This window comes from Clinocottus analis, unplaced genomic scaffold (assembly GCF_023055335.1).
Source record: "Clinocottus analis isolate CAN_PGR_092001 unplaced genomic scaffold, fCliAna1.0.p SCAF_14, whole genome shotgun sequence".
Taxonomy (NCBI): domain Eukaryota; kingdom Metazoa; phylum Chordata; class Actinopteri; order Perciformes; family Cottidae; genus Clinocottus; species Clinocottus analis.
The window spans coordinates 800,202-825,173 of NW_027175865.1; the positions used below are offsets into that span (position 1 = coordinate 800,202).

General features: G+C 46.9%; 1 protein-coding gene across 1 annotated transcript; it reads right to left on the bottom strand.

Moving 5' to 3' along the window:
• Window positions 1-54: 54 nt before the first annotated feature.
• LOC137785219 (chloride channel protein 1-like) lies at window positions 55-24,346 on the bottom strand. The gene is made up of 24 exons (XM_068576334.1): window positions 24,201-24,346; window positions 18,464-18,776; window positions 17,865-17,996; window positions 17,581-17,709; window positions 16,409-16,542; window positions 16,177-16,254; window positions 15,995-16,073; window positions 15,773-15,898; window positions 14,420-14,504; window positions 13,921-14,022; window positions 13,738-13,822; window positions 12,633-12,788; window positions 11,189-11,258; window positions 10,268-10,378; window positions 9,482-9,695; window positions 8,449-8,582; window positions 8,266-8,357; window positions 7,517-7,627; window positions 7,221-7,308; window positions 5,593-5,675; window positions 3,971-4,018; window positions 3,753-3,857; window positions 2,652-2,738; window positions 55-1,806 (listed from the first exon to the last, which is right to left on the bottom strand). The coding sequence occupies exons 1-24, from the start codon at window positions 24,306-24,308 to the stop codon at window positions 1,384-1,386; spliced, it is 3,093 nt and encodes a 1,030-aa protein (XP_068432435.1). The 5' UTR covers window positions 24,309-24,346; the 3' UTR covers window positions 55-1,383.
• Between the last annotated feature and the right edge of the window lie 626 nt (window positions 24,347-24,972).

Genomic DNA, 24,972 nt, shown 5'->3' on the forward strand with positions numbered 1-24,972 from the left:
GACGCTGTGCTTCTTTTCCTCTGTCCTGGTCACATGAGTAAAAAGGTCAAAAAGTAGTTCACTAAATAAAACTTTATTTCGCTACATCTTTCAAAGTTATTTACATTCATGAGATAACGTTTGACTGAAAGATACATAACTTTCATAAAAGTACATGAAACAGACATTTTGCACAGAGCCTCCTTAAGAAATGATGAACACACACATTTTAAATCACACACACACACGAAGAAAATGAGTCAATCTGAGGGTTTAAAGACTTTTAAGGCGGCGCCTGAGAACCTGAACCCAGGAGGGAAGAGAAGAAGAGGAGGAGAGGAAGAGGAGGAGGAGAGGAGGAGGAGAGGAAGAGGAGGAGAGGAAGAGGATCCGTAACGTTAATCTGAACAACCACAAAGCGCCCGGAGTCTTTACTTCTGCTCACGCTCCTAAAGCGTCGTACAGCGAGTGAGGAAGGATACGCAAATGTTAAGTCCCAGCATGCAACATCCAGACAACCTTTTGGGGTAAAATAAGTTGTTTTTTTCCATTTTTTATCAGAACATGTTTTTTTTTGACTGAAACTCTTTAAACCATATTTATATGACTTTAAACCATATTTTCTTGACTTTAAACCATATTTTCATGACTTTAAACCATATTTTCATGACTTTAAACCATATTTTCATGACTTTAAACCATATTTTCATGACTTTAAACTAAATGTTCATGAGCAAACATGTAGTGAAATCTGTGTGTAGCCATGAAAGTGATAAAATGTAGTATTTAAACTACAGTTTTGTGACTGAAACTCCTTGATGACCGGCCGACGCTTTGTGTTATTGTGTATTTGTGTAATTGTGTATTTGTGTTATTTGTGTTGGTCTCTTTGTGTTGGTGCTCCTCAACACGACGCTGAGAGCAACAGGAAGCAGACGCAGCCGAGAGGAGGAAGCGCTCATGAGCGCCGTGACGGATCAAATAGTTTCTAACGAGGTGATTTATTAGACTAATTGATGCATTAATGGGCCGATATCTCCACGGCAACACGGGTCTCCATCTTCATTAAAGACAAAACGGCAGCTGTCACTCACAGAGGAGGACAGGAAGAGGAGAGGAAGAGGACAGGAAGAGGAGAGGAAGAGGAGAGGAAGAGGAGAGGAAGTGTACAGGAAGAGGAGAGGAAGAGGAGAGGAAGTGTACAGGAAGAGGACAGGAAGAGGACAGGAAGTGTACAGGAAGAGGAGAGGAAGAGGAGAGGAAGTGTACAGGAGGAGGACAGGAGGAGGTAAACGAGTGTCCAGAGACCAGAGCGACAAATTAAGAACAGAAGAAGAAACTCAAATATTTTTTTAAAAAAGAAGAAAAAAAGGTTTTCCATTATAAAAAACACTGGACTCTAATCTACACCATCGGCTCGTCGTCGCTCTCTTCCTCCTGCTGGAGCAGTCTCTGTAAAGGGGTCAGGGAGGAGGAAGAGGGGGGAGGAAGAGGAGGAGGAGGGGTGGAGGAAGAAGGGACAGGGGGAGGAGTGGTGGAGGGAGGAGGGGTGAGGTCTGAGCCGCTCTCCTCCGTCACGCCCTCGATCCACGCCTCGGTTTGGTTCTGGTGTCGCTGGTGGAGGGGAGGAGGAGGAGGAGAGGGGGGAGGAGGCTGGGGAGCTGACGGAGGAGAGGAGGAAGAGGAGGAGGACGAGGTGGGAGCGGCGGAGGGAGAGGAAGCCGGAGGTTTGGGGATGGAGTTTCGGTTTGTGACGTCGCGAAAGCTGGCGAGAGGAGGACGGAGACGAACGCCAGAGCGGGTGGAGCCTTCGATGGCCTTCTGGAGCTGAAGGAGGAAGAGGAGGAGGAAGAGGAGGAGGAAGGAGGGGAGGGGGAGATGGATGGAGGGAACGACAAGGAGGAGGGGGAGGGGTAGAACGAGGGGAATGACAAGAAGAAGAAGAAGAAGAAGAAGAAGAAGAAGAAGAAGAAGAAGAAGAAAAAGGAGGAGGATGAGAAGGAGAAGAAGAAAAAAAATGAGGAGAAGGAGAAGAAGAGGGAGGAGGAAGAGTAGAAGCAGAGGAGGGGGAGATGGATGGAGGGAAGGACAAGAAGGAGGGGAAGAAGAAGAAGAAGGAGAAGGAGGAGGAAGAGGAGGAGAGGAAGAAGAAGGAGGAGGGAGAGAAGGAGAAGAAGAATATAGGTGAAGTGTGAGAAAAGGAGGGGGAGAGAGAGAGAGAGGGAGAGAGAGAGAGAGAGATAGAGACACAGAGAGAGAGAGACACAGAGAGAGAGAGAGAGACACAGAGAGAGAGAGAGAGAGAGAGAGAGAGAGAGAGAGAGAGACACAGAGAGAGAGAGAGAGAGAGAGAGAGAGACACAGAGAGAGAGAGAGAGAGAGAGAGAGAGAGAGAGAGAGAACAGAGAGAGAGAGAGAGAGAGAGAGGATGACATCAGAGGTTCAGGAGTCAGCAGGAAGTAAATGAAAGACGCGCAGCAGGAATATTGATCATGAACAGCTGATCATTTAGAAGCTTCATGAGACATAAAACCCAGAGAAGCGACAGAGAGAGAAGAGTTCAACCCAGAAGGCTTTCAGGACTTCAGATCAATGTGAATCTGATCTCACGTCTCCGCTCGACCTTCATCGTTTTGAGTTCTTTGCTCCTGGAGCTCTCAGGGCCTCCTCACCTCCTTCAGGGCGACCACGCCCACCAGCTTGCCGATGCTGGTCACGTAGGCGTGGCTGAGGCCCAGCAGCGAGAACAAGGTGTGTGTCTGTGGAGAGAGAGAAGGTCACCACAGCGCCTCGCACCGGGCGGCCATCTTTATTTTAGTTTGACTCGCTGACAGCTCACGTCTCCGTGCTCGTCACAGAGACGCAGACTGAAATGTCTTTTATTGATTTTATTTTAGCTGAGAGGAAATAGAAAACACCTTTTGGTTAACGGCTTCAACAGAAATGTTTATATTGATGTGCAACGTCCCTTTTTTCAATAAACATTATGAAAAGACAACCAGCTGCAGCTGAAAAAAATCTATTTTTTTAAATAAAAAAAATAAATATATTTTTTATTAAAAAAATAATAATTTTATATATATATTATTTTAATTATAAAAAATAATAATATATATATATATATAAATAAAAAATAAAAAATATATTATTATATAAATACTATAATTAATAAAATCATGAATAATTATTAATAATTATTCAAAATATGAAAATAATAAGAATTGTAATAAATATTTTAATTAACACATAAATATAATTATTAATAAGTATGAAATATTATTAATCATAATAATACAAATACATATTTTTTAATGTATTAATCCGGCTCAGTCTGTGGATGAGCTCTGCGCGTCGGCTCAGTAGAATATTCTGGATGCTACCGTGAAAAATGAATTGCAGTTATACTGAAAACACAGAAACCAATCAGCTTAACCTCCAGCACATCCTACAATTAAATAAGATATGAAAAAATACTATTAAAGTTTCACACGAGCCCAACAGATGTCGTGTGTCAACACAAAATATAACATGGAGCTGAAACGGCGTCCGCGACGCGTCACCGGCAGAGGAGTGGGGCTGTGCAGCTCCTTTTGTTTGCGGCAGCGGCAGCAACAACGGTTAAATATGAATAAATAAACACGTGGGAGGGATCGGGTGTTTGTGTAACCGACGACGAGCGCTGGGAATAAACACGGACACAAACTCGTATTTCTAAATCCATCTCTCAGGCGGGAGGCGAGGCGCTGACCTCCGTGACCTCCGTGACCTCTGACCTTGTGCAGCGACGTCCTCTCGACCAGCTGGAAAGGCGACGGGTCGACTCGGATCTCGTCGATCTCCATGGGCGTGTCCGTCTCGGCCTCCTCCCACGCCTTCACCTGCGGACAACAAAGAACGAGGTCAGGGAGGCGGGAACAGCAGGACGTGTTCAAGAAGAGCAGCACGCTCACGCTGACTGGGTTCAGTTGGCATCATTGTAAACCCTGCACACCTCCTCTGGGGTCATGGTGTCCAGCAGGGCCGGAGGACAGCAGGGCTCCTGCAGGGAAACACAAGGAAGAGTGATGTCATCATGATGTCATCAGAACGCCTCGTCTGAACCATCCCATGACTCAGCATTTACTTCCAGTCGTCTGGAGAAAAGAAACCACCGAGCGATTCATCTGCAGACATAGAAACTCTCTGAAAACACACGATACTGCATCTGGAAACACGTGTAGTGTATTAGTACCTGAAACACCCGAATGCGGCCGGACAGCTTCTTGTTTTATTGTGATTTTTATCAGAATCAGCTTTAATGGCCATGTGCATTTACACATTCATGCAATTTGACGCCGGATTCTGCGCTTCGTACATTTTTACAATGCAAGAGCTAAATATAAAGATAAATATGAAAGAAAGACCAAAATATAAGACATTAAGGCACATAAAAAGAGTATGACAGTAAACAGAGGTCCAGAGAGTGCAGGTGGACGTGACTGACTAATTGTTCAGTTGTTCAAAAGACTGAGACATTTATTGTGTTTTCTTTTGTTAACAGACCTCACTGAGGCCTCTAGAGGAGCTTCTCAAAAGGTCCCGACCTGTACACATCAGTGCATTTCTGTTTTTGTGGAGCATCACACCGAGACGCCGACGCCGCCACGACCGAAGGCCGAAGGTCGCCGCGTGCGTTACCGGGTAAAGTACACAAAACGCCTGATTCACAGCCAGAAGCTCATGCGCGGTTCGGCTCGGCTGGATGTTTACAGACGAGGATTGAATCCAAACACACACACAATAGAGCATCAGGCTGGTAATACACGAGGCGGCGGCGGCACAACAGGAACCCAAATTCTAATCTCGCCGAGCTTACAAGCGCCTTCGCTTATTGCTGCGACGCCGGGCGTTCATCCCCCGCTCCTGTAAACAGAGGACTCGCTTCAGCTTCTCTCCGGCGAGCCGCGCCGCGATAACGCCAACCCTCCCGTGTGCGACGCACACATCTCCATATGGAGGCTGGAAGGAGCTCGACGCGCAAACTTCACGGGGGGAGTTCGGCCCCCGAAGGACGAGGAGGCGCCGGCGTCAGATAAAGAGAGAAGCTGCAGAAAACCCCGCGAGGATAAATATAACGGATAAATATTCATGTCCCAGTCGGGGCCACGAGGACGGCGGCCATTTGCATTTCAATGGTTCTCAACATCTCCTGGAAACGGAGTTCAGACGACTCCTGAGTGGTTTCACAGAGACGTAAGACACACAAAGACGTGAGCCAGCGCGACAAAGAGAGACACAAACAAACAAAAGGGCTGGACGGGTTGTTTGTGTTGTTTTTGTGTAAGCGTCTGTTTGTCCGGTGGCGACCTCTAGTGGGCGGAGTTATAACGAGCGTGAAGGAGGAGACACACAAACACTTTCACCCAGATCACCGCTGTTTGTGTTGTTTTCAGCTACACACACGAGACGCCGTGACTTCAGTTAGGACGGAAGTGTGTAACGACAAAGCGCAACGCAATTACTTTAAAACACACACACACAATGTCTGTCCATGAAGAAATGAGGACGCTTTGTTGTAGAAGAAGACGGCCGTAGAGAAGAGTGATGGACACACACACACACACACACACACACCTGTGACTGTCCCTCGGTCTGTCTGCTCTTGGAGGTGAAGAGACTCCTGAGTGTTTTCTGCACCGATTGGAGAGGACCTTTACCTGGAAGAGAGAGAGAGAGAGAGAGAGAGAGAGAGAGAGAGAGAAAGAGAGAGAGAGAGAAAGAGAGAGAGAGAGAGAGAGAGAGAGAAAGAGAGAGAGAGAGGGTCAATAAATGATGGAGTTGCTTTTCTGAGTCTTCAACTACAACCCATGTGACTCTTTATTGTTGTTGCCTGGATACCATGTCACATGGAGGCTGTGTGTGTGTGTGTGTGTGTGTGTGTGTGTGTGTGTGTGTGTGTGTGTGAGCGTCTCAGACCATCTGGGCCTGAGCGCTGAGTCATATCAGTGGACATGTTCCTCTGAGGCGGCGACAGCACAGAGAACATCTCACGGCTTCAAACCCGCCAGAGAAAACTTGTCTGAAAGAATGAAGACGACGACCGCGAGGCGTTCAATGACTCCATGAGGCGTTCAATGACTCCATGAGGCGTTCACTGACTCCATGAGGCGTTCAATGACTCCATGAGGCGTTCAATGACTCCATGAGGCGTTCACTGACTCCATGAGGCGTTCAATGACTCCATGAGGCGTTCAATGACTCCATGAGGCGTTCAATGACTCCATGAGGCGTTCAATGACTCCGCGAGGCGTTCAAAGACTGATTCTACTTCCTGTTTCCTGAAGTCTGAACGACGTGTTGATGCAACGACCTCATGTTGAAATGAGCCGAACAACTGAACGAGACACTGTAGAGGAGTGTGTGTGTGGTGTGTAGAAGGGTGTGTAGATGAGTGTGTATGTGGTGTGTAGAAGGGTGTGTAGATGAGTGTGTATGTGGTGTGTAGACGAGTGTGTAGATGAGTGTGTATGTGGTGTGTAGAAGGGTGTGTAGATGAGTGTGTATGTGGTGTGTAGACGAGTGTGTAGATGAGTGTGTATGTGGTGTGTAGAAGGGTGTGTAGATGAGTGTGTATGTGGTGTGTAGACGAGTGTGTAGATGAGTGTGTATGTGGTGTGTAGAAGGGCGTGTAGATGAGTGTGTATGTGGTGTGTAGAGGAGTGTGTAGATGAGTGTGTATGTGGTGTGTAGAGGAGTGTGTAGATGAGTGTGTGTGTGGTGTGTAGATGAGTGTGTGTGGTGTGTAGATGAGTGTGTGTGTGGTGTGTAGATGAGTGTGTAGATGAGTGTGTATGTGGTGTGTAGATGAGTGTGTATGTGGTGTGTAGATGAGTGTGTATGTGGTGTGTAGATGAGTGTGTGTGTGGAGTGTAGATGAGTGTGTAGATGAGTGTGTATGTGGTGTGTAGATGAGTGTGTAGATGAGTGTGTATGTGGTGTGTAGATGAGTGTGTATGTGGTGTGTAGATGAGTGTGTGTGTGGTGTGTAGATGAGTGTGTAGATGAGTGTGTATGTGGTGTGTAGATGAGTGTGTATGTGGTGTGTAGATGAGTGTGTGTGTGGTGTGTAGATGAGTGTGTATGTGGTGTGTAGATGAGTGTGTAGATGAGTGTGTATGTGGTGTGTAGATGAGTGTGTATGTGGTGTGTAGATGAGTGTGTATGTGGTGTGTAGATGAGTGTGTGTGTGGTGTGCGGCTCACCCGGTGCAGCAGCCGTGTGGTTGGATGACGGCTCCTGAGGCTTCGGCGGCGGCAGCGGGCCGTTCCTCTCCTCTGGCACCGGGCTGCCCTGCAGACCACACACGTTATTAACAACAACAACAACAACAACAACAACAACAACAACATGATGTCTTCTGTATTTCAAGGCGAGGTTTTGAACGGAACAGAAGAAGGTAAACGAGCAGCGAACACATAGATGACGACAACAAAACAAATCCATCTTCTCACGACACTTCACGAAGGAACGGAAGACGCTGCAGTCGGAGCCCCACCTTCTTCTTCTTCTTCTCCTCCGCGTCCTCCTCCTCCTCTTCCTCCTCGTCCACGAAGGCGAAGGACTCCCAGCTGTGTTTCTGAGACTGGTTCTGCTCCTGGAGGCTCTGACCCTGAACCCAAAGGAACCAAAGGAACAGAACTGTTGTCATAGAAGTTATCGTCTTCTTCTCTCGCATCAGAATATCTGAAGAGACGACGTGAACTTCTGTCAACAACCGTTTAAGTTTGTTTCCTGTAAAGTGATTTTAAAGTTTCACTTCACGACTGTTTACATTTGTACTTTTAGTCCTTAAAGTCTGTGTTTCTGTCCTTTAAGGCGTTTAAGGATGAGGTCATATGTGAGCCACATGTATGAAATATTTTACAGTTTTTCATCAAGTTGGAGTTTCCTTCCATGAAGTCTTTCTTTATCTGGACATAATAAACAACCTGTTGTGTTAATTTGTTATTGAATTATTTGTTATTATTGTTTGTAGCAATGCATAGTGTATAAAGACACAATGAGCAATACTATTATCATATATTTATCATAGCAATACTATAGTTTGTGCCTAATTTTTCAATTGTAATTCTGTGTTGGAGGACGAGCAAAACAAGCTTTTCATTGTACAGAATAACTGTTATCTGAGCTTATGACAGTAAAAACATGAGGATATTTAAGGATTACTTTTATATCTGCGTGCTTGTTTTAACGCAACGTGTCAAACTCAATAATCCAGCGGCTGTAATCTGCAGGCGAGCGTTCAACCTGCATCAGGAGCCGCCTCTCTGCCGACAGCCACCAATCACACAGCGCCAGCAGCTCCAGCCGGTCGATGCTGCCCAAGAGGATCATGGAGTCTGAGGAAGAGGAGGATGAAGAGGAAGACAGCGGCTCAACGACCAGGACTTCATCCAAACACGAGGCGGACGAAACCTTCGACTCTTGTACCTTTGGAGTCCACCAGCGGGATGGAGTTGAGCGCGTTGGAGTCCAGCAGCAGTTTCACTTCTCTGAACGTTGACTGAGACGACACGAACTTGACTTTCCTCACCATGATGTCTTCCACCACGATGTTGTACTGACTGCAGGACGCACGCACACACACACATACACACACACACACACACACACACATCACATAGTGAACAAATGCACCCTGAGTGAGCGCCGCACAAGTTTGATGGACGTTTAGGACGTTAAAGCCGAGCTGTGTGGGATCCAGTGCCATCTAGTGGTGAGGTTGCAGACTGCAACCGACAGAATACCCGAGCTTTAAAAGCTTTAAAGCTTTAAGCTTGAGGTGCTAAACAGCTCATATGACCTTGATATGAATATTAGACCCTATGGTCATGATCTCTAATGAATATGCAACTCCTTGCCATTGATTTTGTTTTGTTTCTTTTTGCATAAATATGATCAAAAGTCCAAAAATGACTACGAGTTTTTTTTATTTTTTTAATTGTATTGTTGGGTGCTTCCCATCATGGCACAGAGTAATACTGCACCTCTTTAGAAAGATTAACACCTAAAGCATCTGAATAAAGCAATAATAATCACAATACATACAAGTATTTACATTTTAGGAAGCATATATAGTCCAAAAAACATTCAGAAATTGAAAAATTAGCTCTTTTGACTCTGAATCTTGGTCACAACAGAAGAAACTTGGTATGTAACTGATCGTCTCCTTCCGCATGTGTCACCTGACGTGCTTTCAGACAAGTATGAGGACCAATGAGATCGCAGGACCTCAAAACGCCCCCTCACACACCCAAGAAAAAAGACCTGCTTGCGTGTAAGGTGAGCCGCGCCTCTGTCCTGAAGATCCTACAAAACTGGAAAAGTTCCCTGATCTGGAACTCCTCTCCTTTACGTCTCGACTCGTCGTTTAACAGCATCTCTTCTACGTTCAGCGGCTCTGTATCGCATGCGTCTGATTGGTTTAAAACCTGCGGCGTGGGCCGCTTGAAGCGAAACCAACCTCATGTGGCCGAAGCCGAGCTCCGGCAGGTACGGCAGCTTCTTGACCTGGATGATGGAGTCGTACAGCGAGGGCTGCAGGCCCTGAGCCACCATGTTGGCCAGGATCACCGCCACCATCATGGGCAGGATGTGGGAGATCTGACCCGTCAGCTCGAAGCAGATCACCGCCGTGGACACCGTGTGAGTCACGGCGCCGGTCAGCGCCGCCGCGCCTGAGAGAGACGAGGGGGGGGGGGGGTTAAAGGAGAAGAAAGAAGGGGGGAGGAGGTGTAGTAGCAGGAAAAGACGAGAGGAAGTGAACGGAGGGTCAGACATGAAGAAGAAGATCAAAAAAGAGATTAACAAAGATGTGAAGGATGACAGGAAGCAAAGAGAGGACAGAGGAGAGGAGAGAGGAGAGGACAGAGGACAGAGGAGAGGACAAAAGAGAGGAGACAGTGGAGAGGACAGAGGAGAGAGGAGAGGAGAGGACAGAGGAGAGGACAAAAGAGAGGAGACAGTGGAGAGGACAGATGAGAGGTAAAATAGGAGGTCAGAGGAGAGGACAGAGAGGAGAGGAGAGAGGACATAGGAGAGGACAGAGGAGAGAGGACAGAGGAGAGAGGACAGAGGACAGAGGAGAGAGGACAGAGGAGAGGACAGAGGAGAGAGGAGAGGACAGAGGAGAGAGGACAGAGGACAGAGGAGAGAGGACAGAGGAGAGAGGACAGAGGAGAGAGGAGAGGACAGAGGACATAGGAGAGAGGACAGAGGAGAGAGGACAGAGGAGAGGAGGGCAGCAGACCGATGACGGCGTAGCCTCCGGGGATGATGCGGTACAGGATGCCGTCGAACACGATGCCGTGAGGAAACAGCGTGGCCATGATCTCCCCCACCAGCCGGCCGAAAGCAGCTCCTGAGGGAAGGAGGCAAGGAAACAACCACCTGACACCCAAATACTGACTTCATGAGTAAACTAACTAAAGATCTAGCTAGAGAGTAATATACGGACTTATTAACTAAAGATCTGTCTCGAGAGACGACATGGAGACCAAGAGGATATTCCAAGATAATAAAAATACTGTTTTATACTTTCTTTGTCACTTCTGATGCTGCGATCACCTGATAGATTTACCTTTGAACAATGAACAATGGAGTTCTGACTTAACCAAATTTCCATGACTTTAAACCAAATTTCCATGACTAAACATGTAGTGAAATCTTGGCGTAAACATGAAAAAGTGATAAAATGTAATATTTAAACTTTTTTTTTTTTCAAAAACCTGGAAAGTCATGGAATTTTAAAATGGTTATTTCTTTTAGTAATTACTTTTCCAGACCTGGAAATAACCATTTTAAAAATTCCATGACTTTTCCAGGTTTTTCCATGATTGTATAAACCCTGACACACACACACACACGCACAAGCCGCCACACACACACACACACAGCTGTGTTTATTCCCTTGAAGCCCGTAATGATGAATATCTTAAAGTGAGTAAAGGTCACCACAGTGACCCTCACAACAGATGAACCGCGAATAAACACACAATCCTACAACGCAGGTCTGAATAAATGAGATGAACCCGACGCCTCCTGCGAGGTCGATGCCTGTTTTCAAGATTCCTCAGGAGTGAAGCAGTCGAGCGCCAGCGAGGTTAAAAACACTCATTATAAATGATGCTCATGATGATGATGATGATGAATGAAGGTTGTTCATGCTCACCCAGGATGAAGACGGGCATGAACGCCCCGGAGGGGATGGGCATGGTGGTGGCCACGGCCGACATCCAGAACTGGAAGACAAGAACATCGCTGTTAACGTTTAACCTGTTGAACTGTGAAAAAATATCCTCCTCTTTGGTCACAACTTGAGTTACATACAGGGAGAATCTGGAAGGTCTGTGTGTGTGTGTGTGTGTGTGTGTGTGTGTGTGTGTGTGTGTGTGTCTTTAATAAACAGCCGCTCCAGTGAATATCCCCCCAAAAAAGTCTGTCTTCGTCTGAATGTCACTTCCAAACAGCTTCTCTAATAAAACTGTTCTGGCTGCAGAGAGCTCATCAGAGATAACGATTACCTTTACTCACGCGCTTCTGGTGTGTGTGTGTGTGTGTGTGTGTGTGTGTGTGTGTGTGTGTGTGTGTGTGTGCGCAGCATGCCCGGCGCCACACACTGGGGGTTCGGGTGTAGAGGAACACTCCACCACCGGTCCAGCGGTCCAGATTACCGCTGGGCGCGTCGCTTGTCGGCGTAGTTTGAGAACTTAATTACTGCGCTACAAGATAAAAGGACATTAGCGCGTCTCTCACAGGACGGACCTCCTCTTCCTCCTCCTCATCCTCCTCTCTTTTTAATCTCGACAGTCAAACACAATCATGCAGAAACACACACACACACTACACACTTTCATCAGTGTCACAATCCGGAGATAGCCGGGGAGAAGAGAACAACGCGCAGACGGAGGGAAAGACGAGTGTGTTACGTAAGTGTGTGTTAACGGAGAGATGAGAGGAAGGACGGTCTGAGACTGAAGAGAAGCTGATGTGAGATTTGTCCGTTTAAAACGGTGGAACCAGTTTTGTCTCCAGACCTCTTTTTCCATGTTTGAGTCGTTGTAGGAACCCCAAATTAATTCCAATACTTGTGTTTATTGTGTGTATTTGTTCAGCAAAGTCTTGGGAAAAAAATGTATATCTGCAAAAAAATCACTTTTAAAAGATATTTTGATGGTAACTATAAACATCCAGCGTGATATGAGCCAGATTCCCCAAAAAAGCCTCCTGGAGCGTCAATAAGACACCTTTATGGAAAGATTAGGACCTAAAGAATCAGAATCTGAGACAAAAATCACAAGTGTGTGTGTGTGTGTGTGAGAGATTAAGCGAGTGTGTGTGTGTGCAGCTGCTTTGAACATAAGAATGCTAGAGCTGCTGGCAGCTCGCCAGCACTGTTGACCTTGGACAGGAAGAAGACACACACACACACACACACACGCACACACACACACTTCCCCGTCACCAACACACAACATGAGTGGTCCGCAACAAGCGTCCCTAATGAAGAAGAGGAGGATGACGAAAATGCTGACGTCAGGTGGAGCCGCACACACACACTTGTCAACAATGACACACACACACACACACACACACACACACACACACACACACACCTTCATGAAGAGGAAGAGCAGCAGCACCAGGAACACGCTGACGTCCGGGTGCAGCCAGGCGGCAGAGAGACCCAGACCTGCCGGGGGAGGAGAGCCGGACAGCTTCGTCCACGTGAAGTTATCAAACAGAGAGTTGATGCACTCCCTCGGCATCAGCTGGGGGGGGGGGGGGGGAGAGGAGGAGGAGGAGGAGAGGAGGAAGAAGGCATGAGGGCAGAGTACAGAGGGAAGCTTGTGCGTGGTGAACAAGGGAAGAGGAGGGAGTGGAAGATATTGAAAAGAGACATTAAAAAAAGGGAGAAGGATGGGGGAAAAGGAAGAGTGTGACAACTGAGAGGGAAGGAAAGAGAGAGAGGGCGAAGAAAAGAGAGAGAGAGAGAGAGAGAGAGAGAGAGGGGGGGGGGGGGTAAAAGAAAGGGGGAGGAGAAAACAAGAATGGTGAGAGAAATGTAGTAACAAATAGGTGAAATGGGAGGAAGAGTGGAGGTGAAGAAGGAAGTAAAAGAGGAGGAAGAAGATGAGGATGTGTAAAGGAAACTGGAGAGAAAGAAGGACGGGAAAAAGGAAGAAGGAAAATTGAGCGTGAAGGAATGAGAGAGGAGAGAAAGAGATTGAGAGGAAGAAAGAGAAGAGAAGAAGGCAGGAAGTGCAGGATGATGTGTGTGTGTATATATATATATATATATATATACACACGCACACACACACACACACACACACACACACACGGGGGTCTGTGTGTCAAAGTGATTTATTTTGGCTGTTAGAGGAAAAGCTGTGAGGCGTTTACACAATGCAGCGTGTAAACTGTTAACATGTTGTTAACGTGTTGAGGTGTCGCTGACTGACATGTACACGCAGAGGGACACGCGTGCTCGTAAACACGCGTGTGTGTGTGTGTGTGTGTGTGTTATGCTGTTTTACACACACACACCTGGTTCACACTCCGTGGTCTATTCTGAGCGTCTGTGTAACACTCGGCTTAAAGCCGCTGTTGTGAGCGTGGAGGAGGAGGAGGAAGAAGAGGAAGGAGGAGAAGAAGAAGTGATGAAGGAGGGATGAAGGAGGAGAAGAAGAAGAAGATGAAGGAGACGTGAGCTCTGACCTCGCCCGCCATGAACTGTCCGAAGCCGGGAGGGAAGGTCAGCGTGGAGATGAAGAGCGTCACCACGGCCGGGAAGATCAACCGACTGGAGGACAAAGACACGGGATGAGACTAACACCTGGAACCGAAGAGGAGGAGGAGGAGAAGGAGAAGGAGGAGGAGAAGAAGGAGGAGCAGACTCACTGCTTGGTGAGGAAGCGCGTCATGGCGTTGGGTCTCCTCATGAACAGAACCACCTGTCTGTTCAGGTAGACGAAGAACGCGCCCAAGAACCCACAGCAGATCCTGGAGGAGGACTCACAGTTTACCCTCCATCCATCCATCCACCCATCCGTCCATCCATCCACCCATCCATCCACCCGTCCATCCATCCATCCACCCATCCGTCCATCCATCCATCCATCCACCCACCCACCCACCCACCCATCCACCCACCCACCCATCCATCCATCCATCTGTAATCTCTCTCTCTCTCTGTGAGGTAAAGGCAGACCTGATAATTGGATTGTCTGTGTTTTTAAATGTTACATTTGCATAAAGTCATTAACATTTTATATCCTGTACATTGACTCACACTTACACTCGCACTCGCACACACACACACACACACACACACACACACACACACACACACACACACACACACTCTCTCTCACACACTCACACACTTTTCCGGGCTCACCCGATGATGGCGAATGCCGGCAGCTCCTGGAGGTCAAAAGGGAAATCCATCCTGAAGTTTGTCCTGAAGAGAGCGGTGATGGTGACTAGAGAGCAGGAGACACATGTTACCTTATTTAAAGGGACAGGAACATAAAAGGTTCCACACCGTCTCTATGCGTTTGTATTGATCGTCTGTGTGTTTGTATTGATCGTCTGTGTGTTTGTATTGATCGTCTGTGTGTTTGTATTGATCGTCCGTGTGTTTGTATTGATCGTCCGTGTGTTTGTATTGATCGTCCGTGTGTTTGTATTGATCGTCCGTGTGTTTGTATTGATCGTCCGTGTGTTTGTATTGATCGTCCGTGTGTTTGTATCGATCGTCCGTGTGTTTGTATCGATCGTCCGTGTGTTTGTATCGATCGTCCGTGTGTTTGTATCGATCGTCCGTGTGTTTGTATCGATCGTCCGTGTGTTTGTATCGATCGTCCGTGTGTTTGTATCGATCGTCCGTGTGTTTGTATCGATCGTCCGTGTGTTTGTATCGATCGTCCGTGTGTTTGTATTGATCGTCCGTGTGTTTGTATTGATCGTCTGTGTGTTTGTACTGCAGGGTCTTGAGGCTCTTCACAGCATTAAGACGTGTCATGGAGTGTGTCGTGCGTAGTTTTTGTGGTTTGCCAGGATGTTTACCGGATTAGCAACGATTCCTGAGGAGGAGACGTCAGCTCAGTGGACGTACTCACCATACCCAAGATGCATTGCGGCTCTTCAGGCCGCAGACATTTAAAATAATGAACCGGTTGGATGGAATGACATTAACGTAGCGCTCAGAGGAAGAGCACGGGGATGAAACATCCTGATGAAAAGCCAGTCAGCCACTTAAAAGATGTGTGTGTGTGAGTGTGTGTGTGTGTGTGTGAGTGTGTGTGTGTGAGTGTGTTTGGTGTTAATTGTTGAAGTAAGACTGCCCTCTAGTGCACGTTTGATAAAGACTGAATTCATACACATTATGATCAATGACTTTCCATGACTTCCTCTCCCTCCTTCACTTCCTTCCTCTCTTTCCCTCCTTCACTTCCTCTCTCACCCTCCTTTCTTTCTCACCCTCCTTCACTTCCTCTCCCTCCTTCACTTCCTCTCTCTCCCTCCTTCACTTCCTCTCTCCCTCCTTATCTTCCTCTCTCTCTCTCTGTCTCTCTCTCTCAACCTCCTTTACTTCCTTCCTCTCTTTCCCTCCTTCACTTCCTCTCTCTCTACCTCCTTCACGTTCTTCTTCTACGACACTTTTAGGAGCAGACTTTAAACTCCATGACTCGTCATGAGTCCTTCACATGAGTCCTTCACATGAGTCCTTCCCTCCTCCCCTCGGTACCTGAGTCCTTGTTGAACACGGACAGCACTCTGAAGATGAAGGCGCTGAACGTAGCAGCAAAGTATCCTCTCCAGTAGTTCCTCACGGCGAAGTACGTGGACGTCACCTCGATACTGAAGAGCACGCCTGGTGGAGGAGACGGGGAAGGAAACACCATCACAGCCACAGAGGGAGGAAGTCACATGCAAACTTGTGTTTCCTGTAAAAAGAGAGTCGGCGTACCTCCAAGCGGCGTCCCGAAGCAGCAGCCGACCCCGACGGCGCAGCCCACCGTGAGGATGTCCGTGTAACAGTACGGGTTCTACTGATCCACAGAGACAACATACAGGCGAGAGGGATCTCATGTGCGTTCATTATTTTTTAATAACAACCACGTGAGGATCTTTCCTTCACTTCCGGCTCACCTGATAAGCTCCCGAGAAGAAGGACATGAAGCGGCTGAGAACCGCGGCGCAGATGCTCGCGATGTGCACGAACGGGCCCTGAGCGGCGGAGACGAGCACAAAGGAGGGGAAATGAAACCAGATAGCAGAGCGGAGGGTACGAGGCCGAGCGCCATGAGTTAAGTGGCAGAACAAACGGGGAGAGGGAGAGGGTGACGGTTCGTTAATCTGAGTGGAATTAAGGATCGCCCACCTCTTTGCCCACCGGCATCCCGCTGCCGAGGGCGGCGGTCAGGCCGATGACTTTAGCCACGAAGGCCTTGAGGGTTAAATATTCCTTCAGCACCACACCTCTCAGGATGGTCTTCAGCTCGGGGATGCCAGAACCTGAGAGAGAGGGAGAGAGGAGGAGGAGGGGTTTAGCCTTTTAAAAACTGAAAGATTGTTATTTAAAACTGTAAATCGTGAGCAAATATATTGAACAACAGAAACAAAACTGCTGTATTCGGATGTATTGAACACCATAAGTAGTATAAAAGTGAAATATATCGTTTGGTACATGAGAAAATTCAACATTCGAATGGCCCCAATGGACCCATTGGGACTTCGTCTGAATGTACTTTCTCTCTAACTTTGTTCTTCTTCATTTTATCAAATTCAACCTTCACATGTTGAATGTTCACATGTTGTGTTATGGTTTGTTAGAGTTGGACTTTACAGCTGCATCATTTCAATAATCATCCTGAAAGTCATTTTTTTAGAGTTGGACCTGAAACCTTTTCATTTCTTTCTGTGTGTCATCTTCATTTCCTCTTAACCAGAAACACGTAGACTGATATTTACACATCTAAACAGCATCTCACATGTGTTCCTTTATTATAACACAACATTATTAAACAGCTCTAGTGGCTGCAGAGACACACACTTTGTAGTTTGGGTGTGTTTTATAAAGGTTAAGAGGGGCAAAAAGGTTTGAATCAAAGATCAAAAGTGGTCCCGCACTAGTGTCCAAGCAGCCGCGTAAAAAGCCGGACACTAAATTTAAAGCTCTTCCATAACCTTAAAAACTTGAGTTTGGTGAAGCTTCACCTTCCTTGTTTGTTGGTGTTTTTCTGTTCAAACCATTTTCATCTTGCTTTGCAGAGAAACATCTTGTAAGTAATTGTCTCAGGTGAGATGATGTGAAAAGTGTCCTTGAAAAGGTGAGCGAGGTAATCGCTCACCCAGAAGGGACTCCACGGGGTTTACAATCAAATGTCACAGGATCTGATCCCACTGATTAGCCGAGGTGACTTTCCCAGAGTGCAATGTTGCAGACAGAATGTTAAATGCATATCGGTGATTATTCTATCTAAAAGCAGGGGAGCGCAGAGTGAGTAAAGCCTCGAGGAAAGGAGGAGGAAGAGGAGGAGGAGGGGTACAGACCGATAGCTTGAGGTGCAACCAGGTGACAGAAGAGGGAGGAGAACAGGATGAAGATCAGGGGATATGAAACCCAGACCAGGTACTGCAGGGGGATGTTCCCCCTCAGCTCCCCGTGGATCCATTTATAGGCTGAAGGAGGGAGGGAGAGACCGGAGAGGTGGAAGGAAGAAGAGAAAGGGAGGAACTAAACAACGATGAGAAAATGTCTGCTCTATGTTGCACCGGCCTTTCCTTTTCCCCCTTCAACATATTCTGCAATGCATCGTGGGCCGTGTGGCCCTCACCTTGCAGGCTCTTGGCGCTGGCGTAGTCCATCGTCCAGCTGACCAGCGCCATCGTGAAGCCCAGCAGGACGAGGAAGATCCAGTCTTCCCCCAGACGGGTCACCAGGAACCGCTGTACCCGCGCTATGCAGTCTGACGACAAGGGAACGGGTGAGGAATACGACCACGGACAAAAAATTATATCACGACATTTTGTACGATTCTGGCAGCTGTTTGTACGTTGGGACATAGAGGGCGTTAGGAAGCTAAACATGGAGGGACTTAGGACCCAGGGGAGATGAAAAAGAGACAGACCGGAAGGGGTTGTATCTTTCAGAGTTTCTTCTTGTCATCATGGTGGGGCGAGTTGTACCCAGCATGCAGTTAGGCGGTGCAATTTTATAAATGTACAACTATTAGTGTTACAAATAGGTTGTGTGTCACAAACAGTTGTGTCGTGGTGTTTTATCCTGTTAGTGTTAGCTGTGGGTTAATTAATTGAAAAATAGCGTTACGGCTATATGACGGTATATTAAATATTCATACCGTATGGAAATGTAAAACAGCTCTACCATGGGCTCACTTTTATCCGTGCTGTATGCCACCTCGGCATGGCTCACCTCTACATTTGGAGTAGGAGCGTCTCTTCTTCATCGAGGCCGCGAGGTCGGGTTCGGCCGTCTGCTCGTCTTGCTCGTCGTCGCCCTCGGCCTCCATGTTGGACTGCCGGCGGCTCCTCGCCCTGCCGTGGTAGCCGTGCTGGTGTCGGCCGTGGTATCCGTTTTGACCGCCGCTGGCGCCGCGCCGGCCGTGGCGTGGCCTGCCGTGGCCGCGGGGATGGCTGCCATGCTTTTTGATCTGCCGCTCGGTCAGCAGGCGCGTGGCCTCCCGTCGGCCGGAGCCGCCTTGGTTCTCCTGGTACTCCCCATAGAGCTGTCAATCAAATCACAGGGCGCGACAGGTTACAGGGGTCACACACATGTTGACCAATGGATTTCCATGACTTTAAACCAACTTGCCAATGCTTTTAAGCAAATTTTCATGACTTTAAAACAAATTTCCATAACTTTTCACCAAAATTTAATTACTTTTCTATGATTTTTAACCAAATTTCTATGACTTTAAACCGCATTTCCAATACTTTTCCATGACTTAACCAAATTTTTCCAAAATTTAAACCAAAGTTCCATGACTTTTCACCAAAAATTAATTACTTTTCCATGACTTTTACCCACATTTTCATGACTTTAAACCTAATTTTCATGTTTTTAACCAAATTTCCATAAACAAACATCTAGTTACATCTGGTTGTAAACATGAAAAAGTGATAAAATATAGCACATTTACATGACTTTTCCTACACATTTTCCAGGCCTGCAAATACCCATTTTAAAACTCCATGACTTTTCCAGGTTTTCCATGACCATAAGAACACTGTATTAGAAAAGAAATCTGACAAATAATCATCATAAATGTTCATTAGTGAGACGTAAACATGTACAGGTAGTTTCTGAGCGAGAGAGAGAACAGCGTGGTAGTACTCTCCTTCTGGCAGCGTCGGGGACGAGTTGCTTTTTAAAAATAGCCGGCACCACGTGTCGACCCAAACGGCTCTAATGGGAAACACGGGCTCTGATTTATCACTTCTGGACAGACCCGGGGCATCTGGGGAAGAGATCAATTGCATCTCTTTCCGCGGGAGATGCCCGCATGCACACACATCCTGTTTCAGACATTACAATCACCCGGTTCTCGAGCTCGACATACACTGTTCTTTTTACCATAAGCAGGTATGAAAGTGCAGCTTCACACCTCCGACCTGCCCAGCGCTCCCACTGGCAGCGGCTGTGCAGGATTTGCTGGTAATCTCACGGGTGTGTTGCGACGCGTAAAGTCCTCTTGACAACTCCGGTCACATGGACCAGGACAGTGTGGGGACACCGGAGGGCAACAAACACACACGTGGAAGTTTAAAAGGAGAGATTTTTAAATTTCAAGCCGATGAATTTCATGCAAATGAATCTGAAAATACAGATTATAACTGTGTGCCTGCTATACTTTTATCAGAAAGTACTAATCACAAAGTATTTATACATAGCAGGGGATAATATTTCAGTAATCAGATACATATATGTATATATACACATATATATGTATGTATATATATACATATCAGACAATAGAGCTCCAGGAAAACAGCTGACAACCTGATAAGTTGCATCTGGTGCCGACACGTTGACGTAAGTGCCGTCACCTTTCAACAGCTTCTGATTTAGCAGGTTCATGGACAGACAGACAGATTGATGGACGAACACACACACACACACACACACACACACACAGTGAAACTCGAGCAGCGTAATACACAATCTGCAGTAACTGAATGCCGACACGCAACGCAGACCTCAGACAATAGAGGCCACAGATGTTTTGATCGGGCCGGGCTGTCGAGTCTATTTTCATATCTTCAAGCGGAAGATTTGTCTGTGCACTTTATTTTAAATTTATATCATATTCTATTATAAGTGTCATGCTCCTTTTTCTTTTGGCACTGTGTTTATTGTTACGCGCCGCCTGCCTAGACAAATTCTGATGAAACTGTGTAATCGATCACGTGAGTGTTACACCGATATGAGCATAACAGAAACCGCCCCAGCAGACACGCCCATCCAACGACTGTTTAATCTGAGCATAATCCAGACAATAAAGATGATAAATTGAAGGATTACACAAGAGACACATAGTAAATAAAATAACAATATAAATAAACAGTGAAGACGAATACAAGAGCAATATTAAATATACAGACGGAAGCATATAAAAGTACTTAAATGTATTATAAATTGCAGCAGATGAACGTAAAGTGCTGATTAAAGTGTTTGTGGTGTACTGTGAGATTAGCTTGTTGTGCAGCCTGACAGCAGCGGGAAGGAAGGACTTTCAGACATATTAATCTTATTAAATCATGTAAAATGTTCCTCAGTAATGTCAGCTGACTGTTTATTTACATTATTAAGGCATTATGAAGGAACACAGACTTCTCCTTCAGGGTCTCGTGTTTTAGACGTGCAGGAAGACCTCCAGCATGGCCGCCGCCGCCGCCACAGAGTATGTTGTGAGAAATGCATCCTCTGCACACTCCTTCCTTCCTTCCTTTACCTCGTTCCACCTCACCTTCCTGTTTTCCCTCTTAAACGGTGAAACTCGACCGCGCGCTAATCACTTAGCTCGCTCCTCCTCCCGCCGGCCCCACCAACTCTCTCTGCGCCGGTGAAACACAACTCTTGAGGGCTAAATTTAGTGGCGGTGTGCGATCCAATATTGCTCATTACGCTTCCCACACCTCTCTCCTTCTCTCACCATCAGTGTACCTTTCCATGCCGCATCGTATTCCTGAGTCTCTCCCGTGTCTCTCACTCCCTCCGTCCTTCCTTCCAGCTGTCGTTTCGGTTCCCTCAAGGACTCAAGGAGAGGAAGTGAGACCGCACCGAACCGGCAGTTTCGCCGAGCATTCTGCCGATGTGGTTAGTTTAGGACGTACCACACAGACATGCTAGTGTGTGTCTGTGTGTGTGTGTAGCTAGTGGAGGGTCAGGCTCGGTCTCAAGGAAGGAACCAATGCCTCGCTCCTAAACACTTAAGCAGCCTGAACCCGAGCTGGGTATCGCGTCACATTTTTAGAATCTAGTGACATGTGCCAATTCAATACAAACTTTTTTTTAAAGCATTCAAACTCTCAGCAAGAGTTCTGCCTCCAAGCGAGAGCTTCAACTTAATAAGATGCATTTACTGCACACATATAGATATCGACATGCATATATAGTGACCCAAACGTCAACTGAAGAGACGAATGATTGCGTCTGTGTGTGTGTGGCGATGAGGAGACGTATGAAAGCTTCCTCATGTTCAGCTTGAAGCTTCTGCAGCGTTTGAGGTGTGAGCAGCTGTTTGTTTGCACTTTATTCGTCTGCACTGGTTCAACAGCACACAGCGAGGGATCGAGGGAGAATAAATTGGCAATTTGTATTTTTTCTTGCTGATTTTCTGGACGTTCGGTGCATTGAGATGGAGATCTGGCTGAACTTGTGTTATTATATTTACAAAATGTCAACCATCTTGGATCTCATCTCCTGAGATGTTGGTTTAAAAACTGGCCCATAATCTCCATTTGTCGTTCACATGCAAATAAATAAATGTAAAAAGCTCCTTTGCGAGAGCAGATGTCTAACATTACATTCATGGCACCTGACAATGCAGTTTTTACAGATTGCGCTTCAAATTCTGTGTTTGTGTAGTTGCACTTTTGTAAAATATGTTTTAAAGGGTTCATACACATTTTACTCATGGATTTCCATGACTTTTCCAGGTTTTTCAGGACTTTTCCAGGTGTTCTATGACCATACGAACCCTTTTTAAAAATTCTTTTTTTTTTTTTTTTTTTACAATCGATGCACATTGTCATCAGAAAAAAAAGTTAATTATCATGTAGAGGAATGCTTCAATTATTTGTTAAATCTTAATATCAATGAATATATAGATTTTGTTTTTGGCAGGCAGCGCGTCCCGTCATCGGCTGGTTGCATATTTGTGGTATAAGCCTTCACTTCCAGTCGTTTGAATCTAGATCGTTATCAAGACTCCCTCCTGTGCAGGTGAACAGCGCTCAGGTAAAGTTTCAAACGTTCAAACAAACCGCGGTCGTCCCTTCAACCGACCGACGGCTCGACAGCCGAGCGGCAGCAGGATCTCCAGCTGGAGAGAGAATGAACATGAAGCGCTGGAGTCACAGCTACAGCACATGAAGGTCTTCTGAAACAGAGACGGGTTTAACTCTCATTCTGCACATGGCGGCAGCGCCGCGCGGAGCAGACCGACAACGGGGATGTTGCTGCTGCTGCTGCTCATTTATTGAGTTTTTTTGGGACTTCAAATTTAGACATCAAGAGACTGCTAGCTATGAACACACACACACACCTCCACAGTACACACACACACCTCCACCCGCAGACTTCCACACACACACTTACACCTATACACACTTCCACACACACATCTCCATCAATTTACACCTCCACACACACACACACACACACACACACACACTTACACCTATACACACTTCCACACACACATACACCTCCATCCAGTCACACCTCCACACACACACACACACACACACACCTCCATCCACTCACATGTCCACACACACCTCCACCCCTCTACACCTGTTAGATGACGTTGCGCTTCCTGTTCTGCTCGTAGTAAAACGGCTTCAGCAGCGTTAAACTCTACAGGTCACCTGCTACTCTACTTTACTCTACTCTACTCTACTTTACTCTACTCTACCGGTCTCCACCATCGCCGGTTCTCTCATACCGGCTGATCGACAGGTGGAGGCTCTGCTTCACGCAGCTTTACTTCAGGAAGCGTCGTCACTCACAACTCATTGAAGTTTCAGGACATAAGCAGAGTTTCAGTTTTTCCCCCAATGAGCCGGATGCTGAACGAGGCGCCTCGTCGTCCAGCGGCTTCAGAGTAAAAGATGCAGGAACTGAAGTATTGAATCCATTTGTCTGTGTGCACCTCGGAGAACCTTCAGGGTTCTGCAACAGAACGTCTCCAAACCCTCCGGCCGAGACGCCTTTCTTCACGCCGCCTCGTCCGTAAAACACACACATGTAACGACATGGAGATTAGCGCCACTGCAAATGCGCGATCGGGTTTCGCTTTTGCAGCACAAGCATCCTACACACACACACACACACACACACACACACACACACACACACACACACACACACACACACACACACACACACACACACAGACACATGCACACACATGTACTGCACACACAGCATTCAAATACACATGCCGCAAAGGTAATTCTGAGTTGTGTTAAGACCGAGCGGGGCTAAAGAAACAAGGGGAGCAAACAGGTGGCCGGCCCGGCGGAAAGGAAACAGCGACAAAGTGTGTGTGCAAGTGTGTGTGCACGAGTGTGTGTGTGTATAGCGAGATCAGGGGTGAAGGTGGTGCACGGTGTTTAAGCAACTGCTGCGTAACCACGTGCGTGACCCTGTTGTTGTACATGAAGCTAATTGGTCTTCACAAAACCTAGAGCACACACACTCACACACACACACACACACACACACACACACACGCTCCATCCATGCACATGTAGTTTGCAGGTGCGTCACGCTAGACTGACAGGTGATTTCGGGGGGAAAGAGAAACGCAGAGCGACACACACACACACACACTGAGCAAAACCGCTGACGGAGAGAATAACAGATGGATGAAGAGAAAGAGCGACAAAGAGAGAGAGCGAGAGAGAGGGAGAGCGACACTGACCAGGGTTTGCTTGTATCTCAGAGCCTTCCTTTCCGACGCATCTGCGGCCATTGACACACTGTCACTGACCCAAAAATAAACCCACCCGCTCACCGTCTGTCTCAGCATAACCAGGACACCCAGCCAGGACACTCGCGCTCTCTCTCTCTCTCTCTCTCTCTCACACACACACACACACACACACACACACACACACACACACACACACATTCTGCCATGGTGTAAACCAGCTCCAGCTGGGGTTACCCCCCCAACCCCTCCCTCGTGCTCTAGACTAACTGCAGTGAGCAAGAACAAATATTATGACATTCAAAGAACTGCATAAAATACAAGTATTTATAAAATGTATGCAAAAGGAGGAGGGGGGGGGGTTGACGTTGGTTGCTTCGTAACTGATGAAGCAATTTGCAAAAAGCAAGCTAACCATTTTACCAGCGAGATCGCCCCCCAGGGAGTCCGGATGATTGGCCCACTTCATCCACTCAATGACGGTTTTGTCTTTTTTTTTTAATGCTACGTCGGCGCCGCAGAGAGGCGAAGGTCCTCTGGAGGACAAGGTCCACGTCACATCCTGTGGATCGTCTCCAGTGAGAACCGTCCACGGGGCTGTTTTGTTTAGTTGCAGTCTGATCACGGAGTTGCAATACAAAGACTCTCATGAAATCGTTAGAAATAGCACCTTTAGTTGCCTCCTAGAGTTTCCCGTCGTCCCCATACCTTCTAGTTTTCAGCCGGGTGGCGGGCGTTTGATTCCTGATATAGGAAAACCTGG

Coding starts and splice junctions, on each gene's coding strand:
- LOC137785219 (XM_068576334.1), bottom strand. CDS start 24,308: ATGCTGAGACAGACGGTGAGCGGGTGGGTTTATTTTTGGGTCAGTGAC. Junction 16,255..16,408: donor GGATGCCGGTGGGCAAAGAG/GTGGGCGATCCT, acceptor TCCGCCGCTCAG/GGCCCGTTCGTGCACATCGC. Junction 2,739..3,752: donor AGAGGACGTCGCTGCACAAG/GTCAGAGGTCAC, acceptor CTCTCTCCACAG/ACACACACCTTGTTCTCGCT.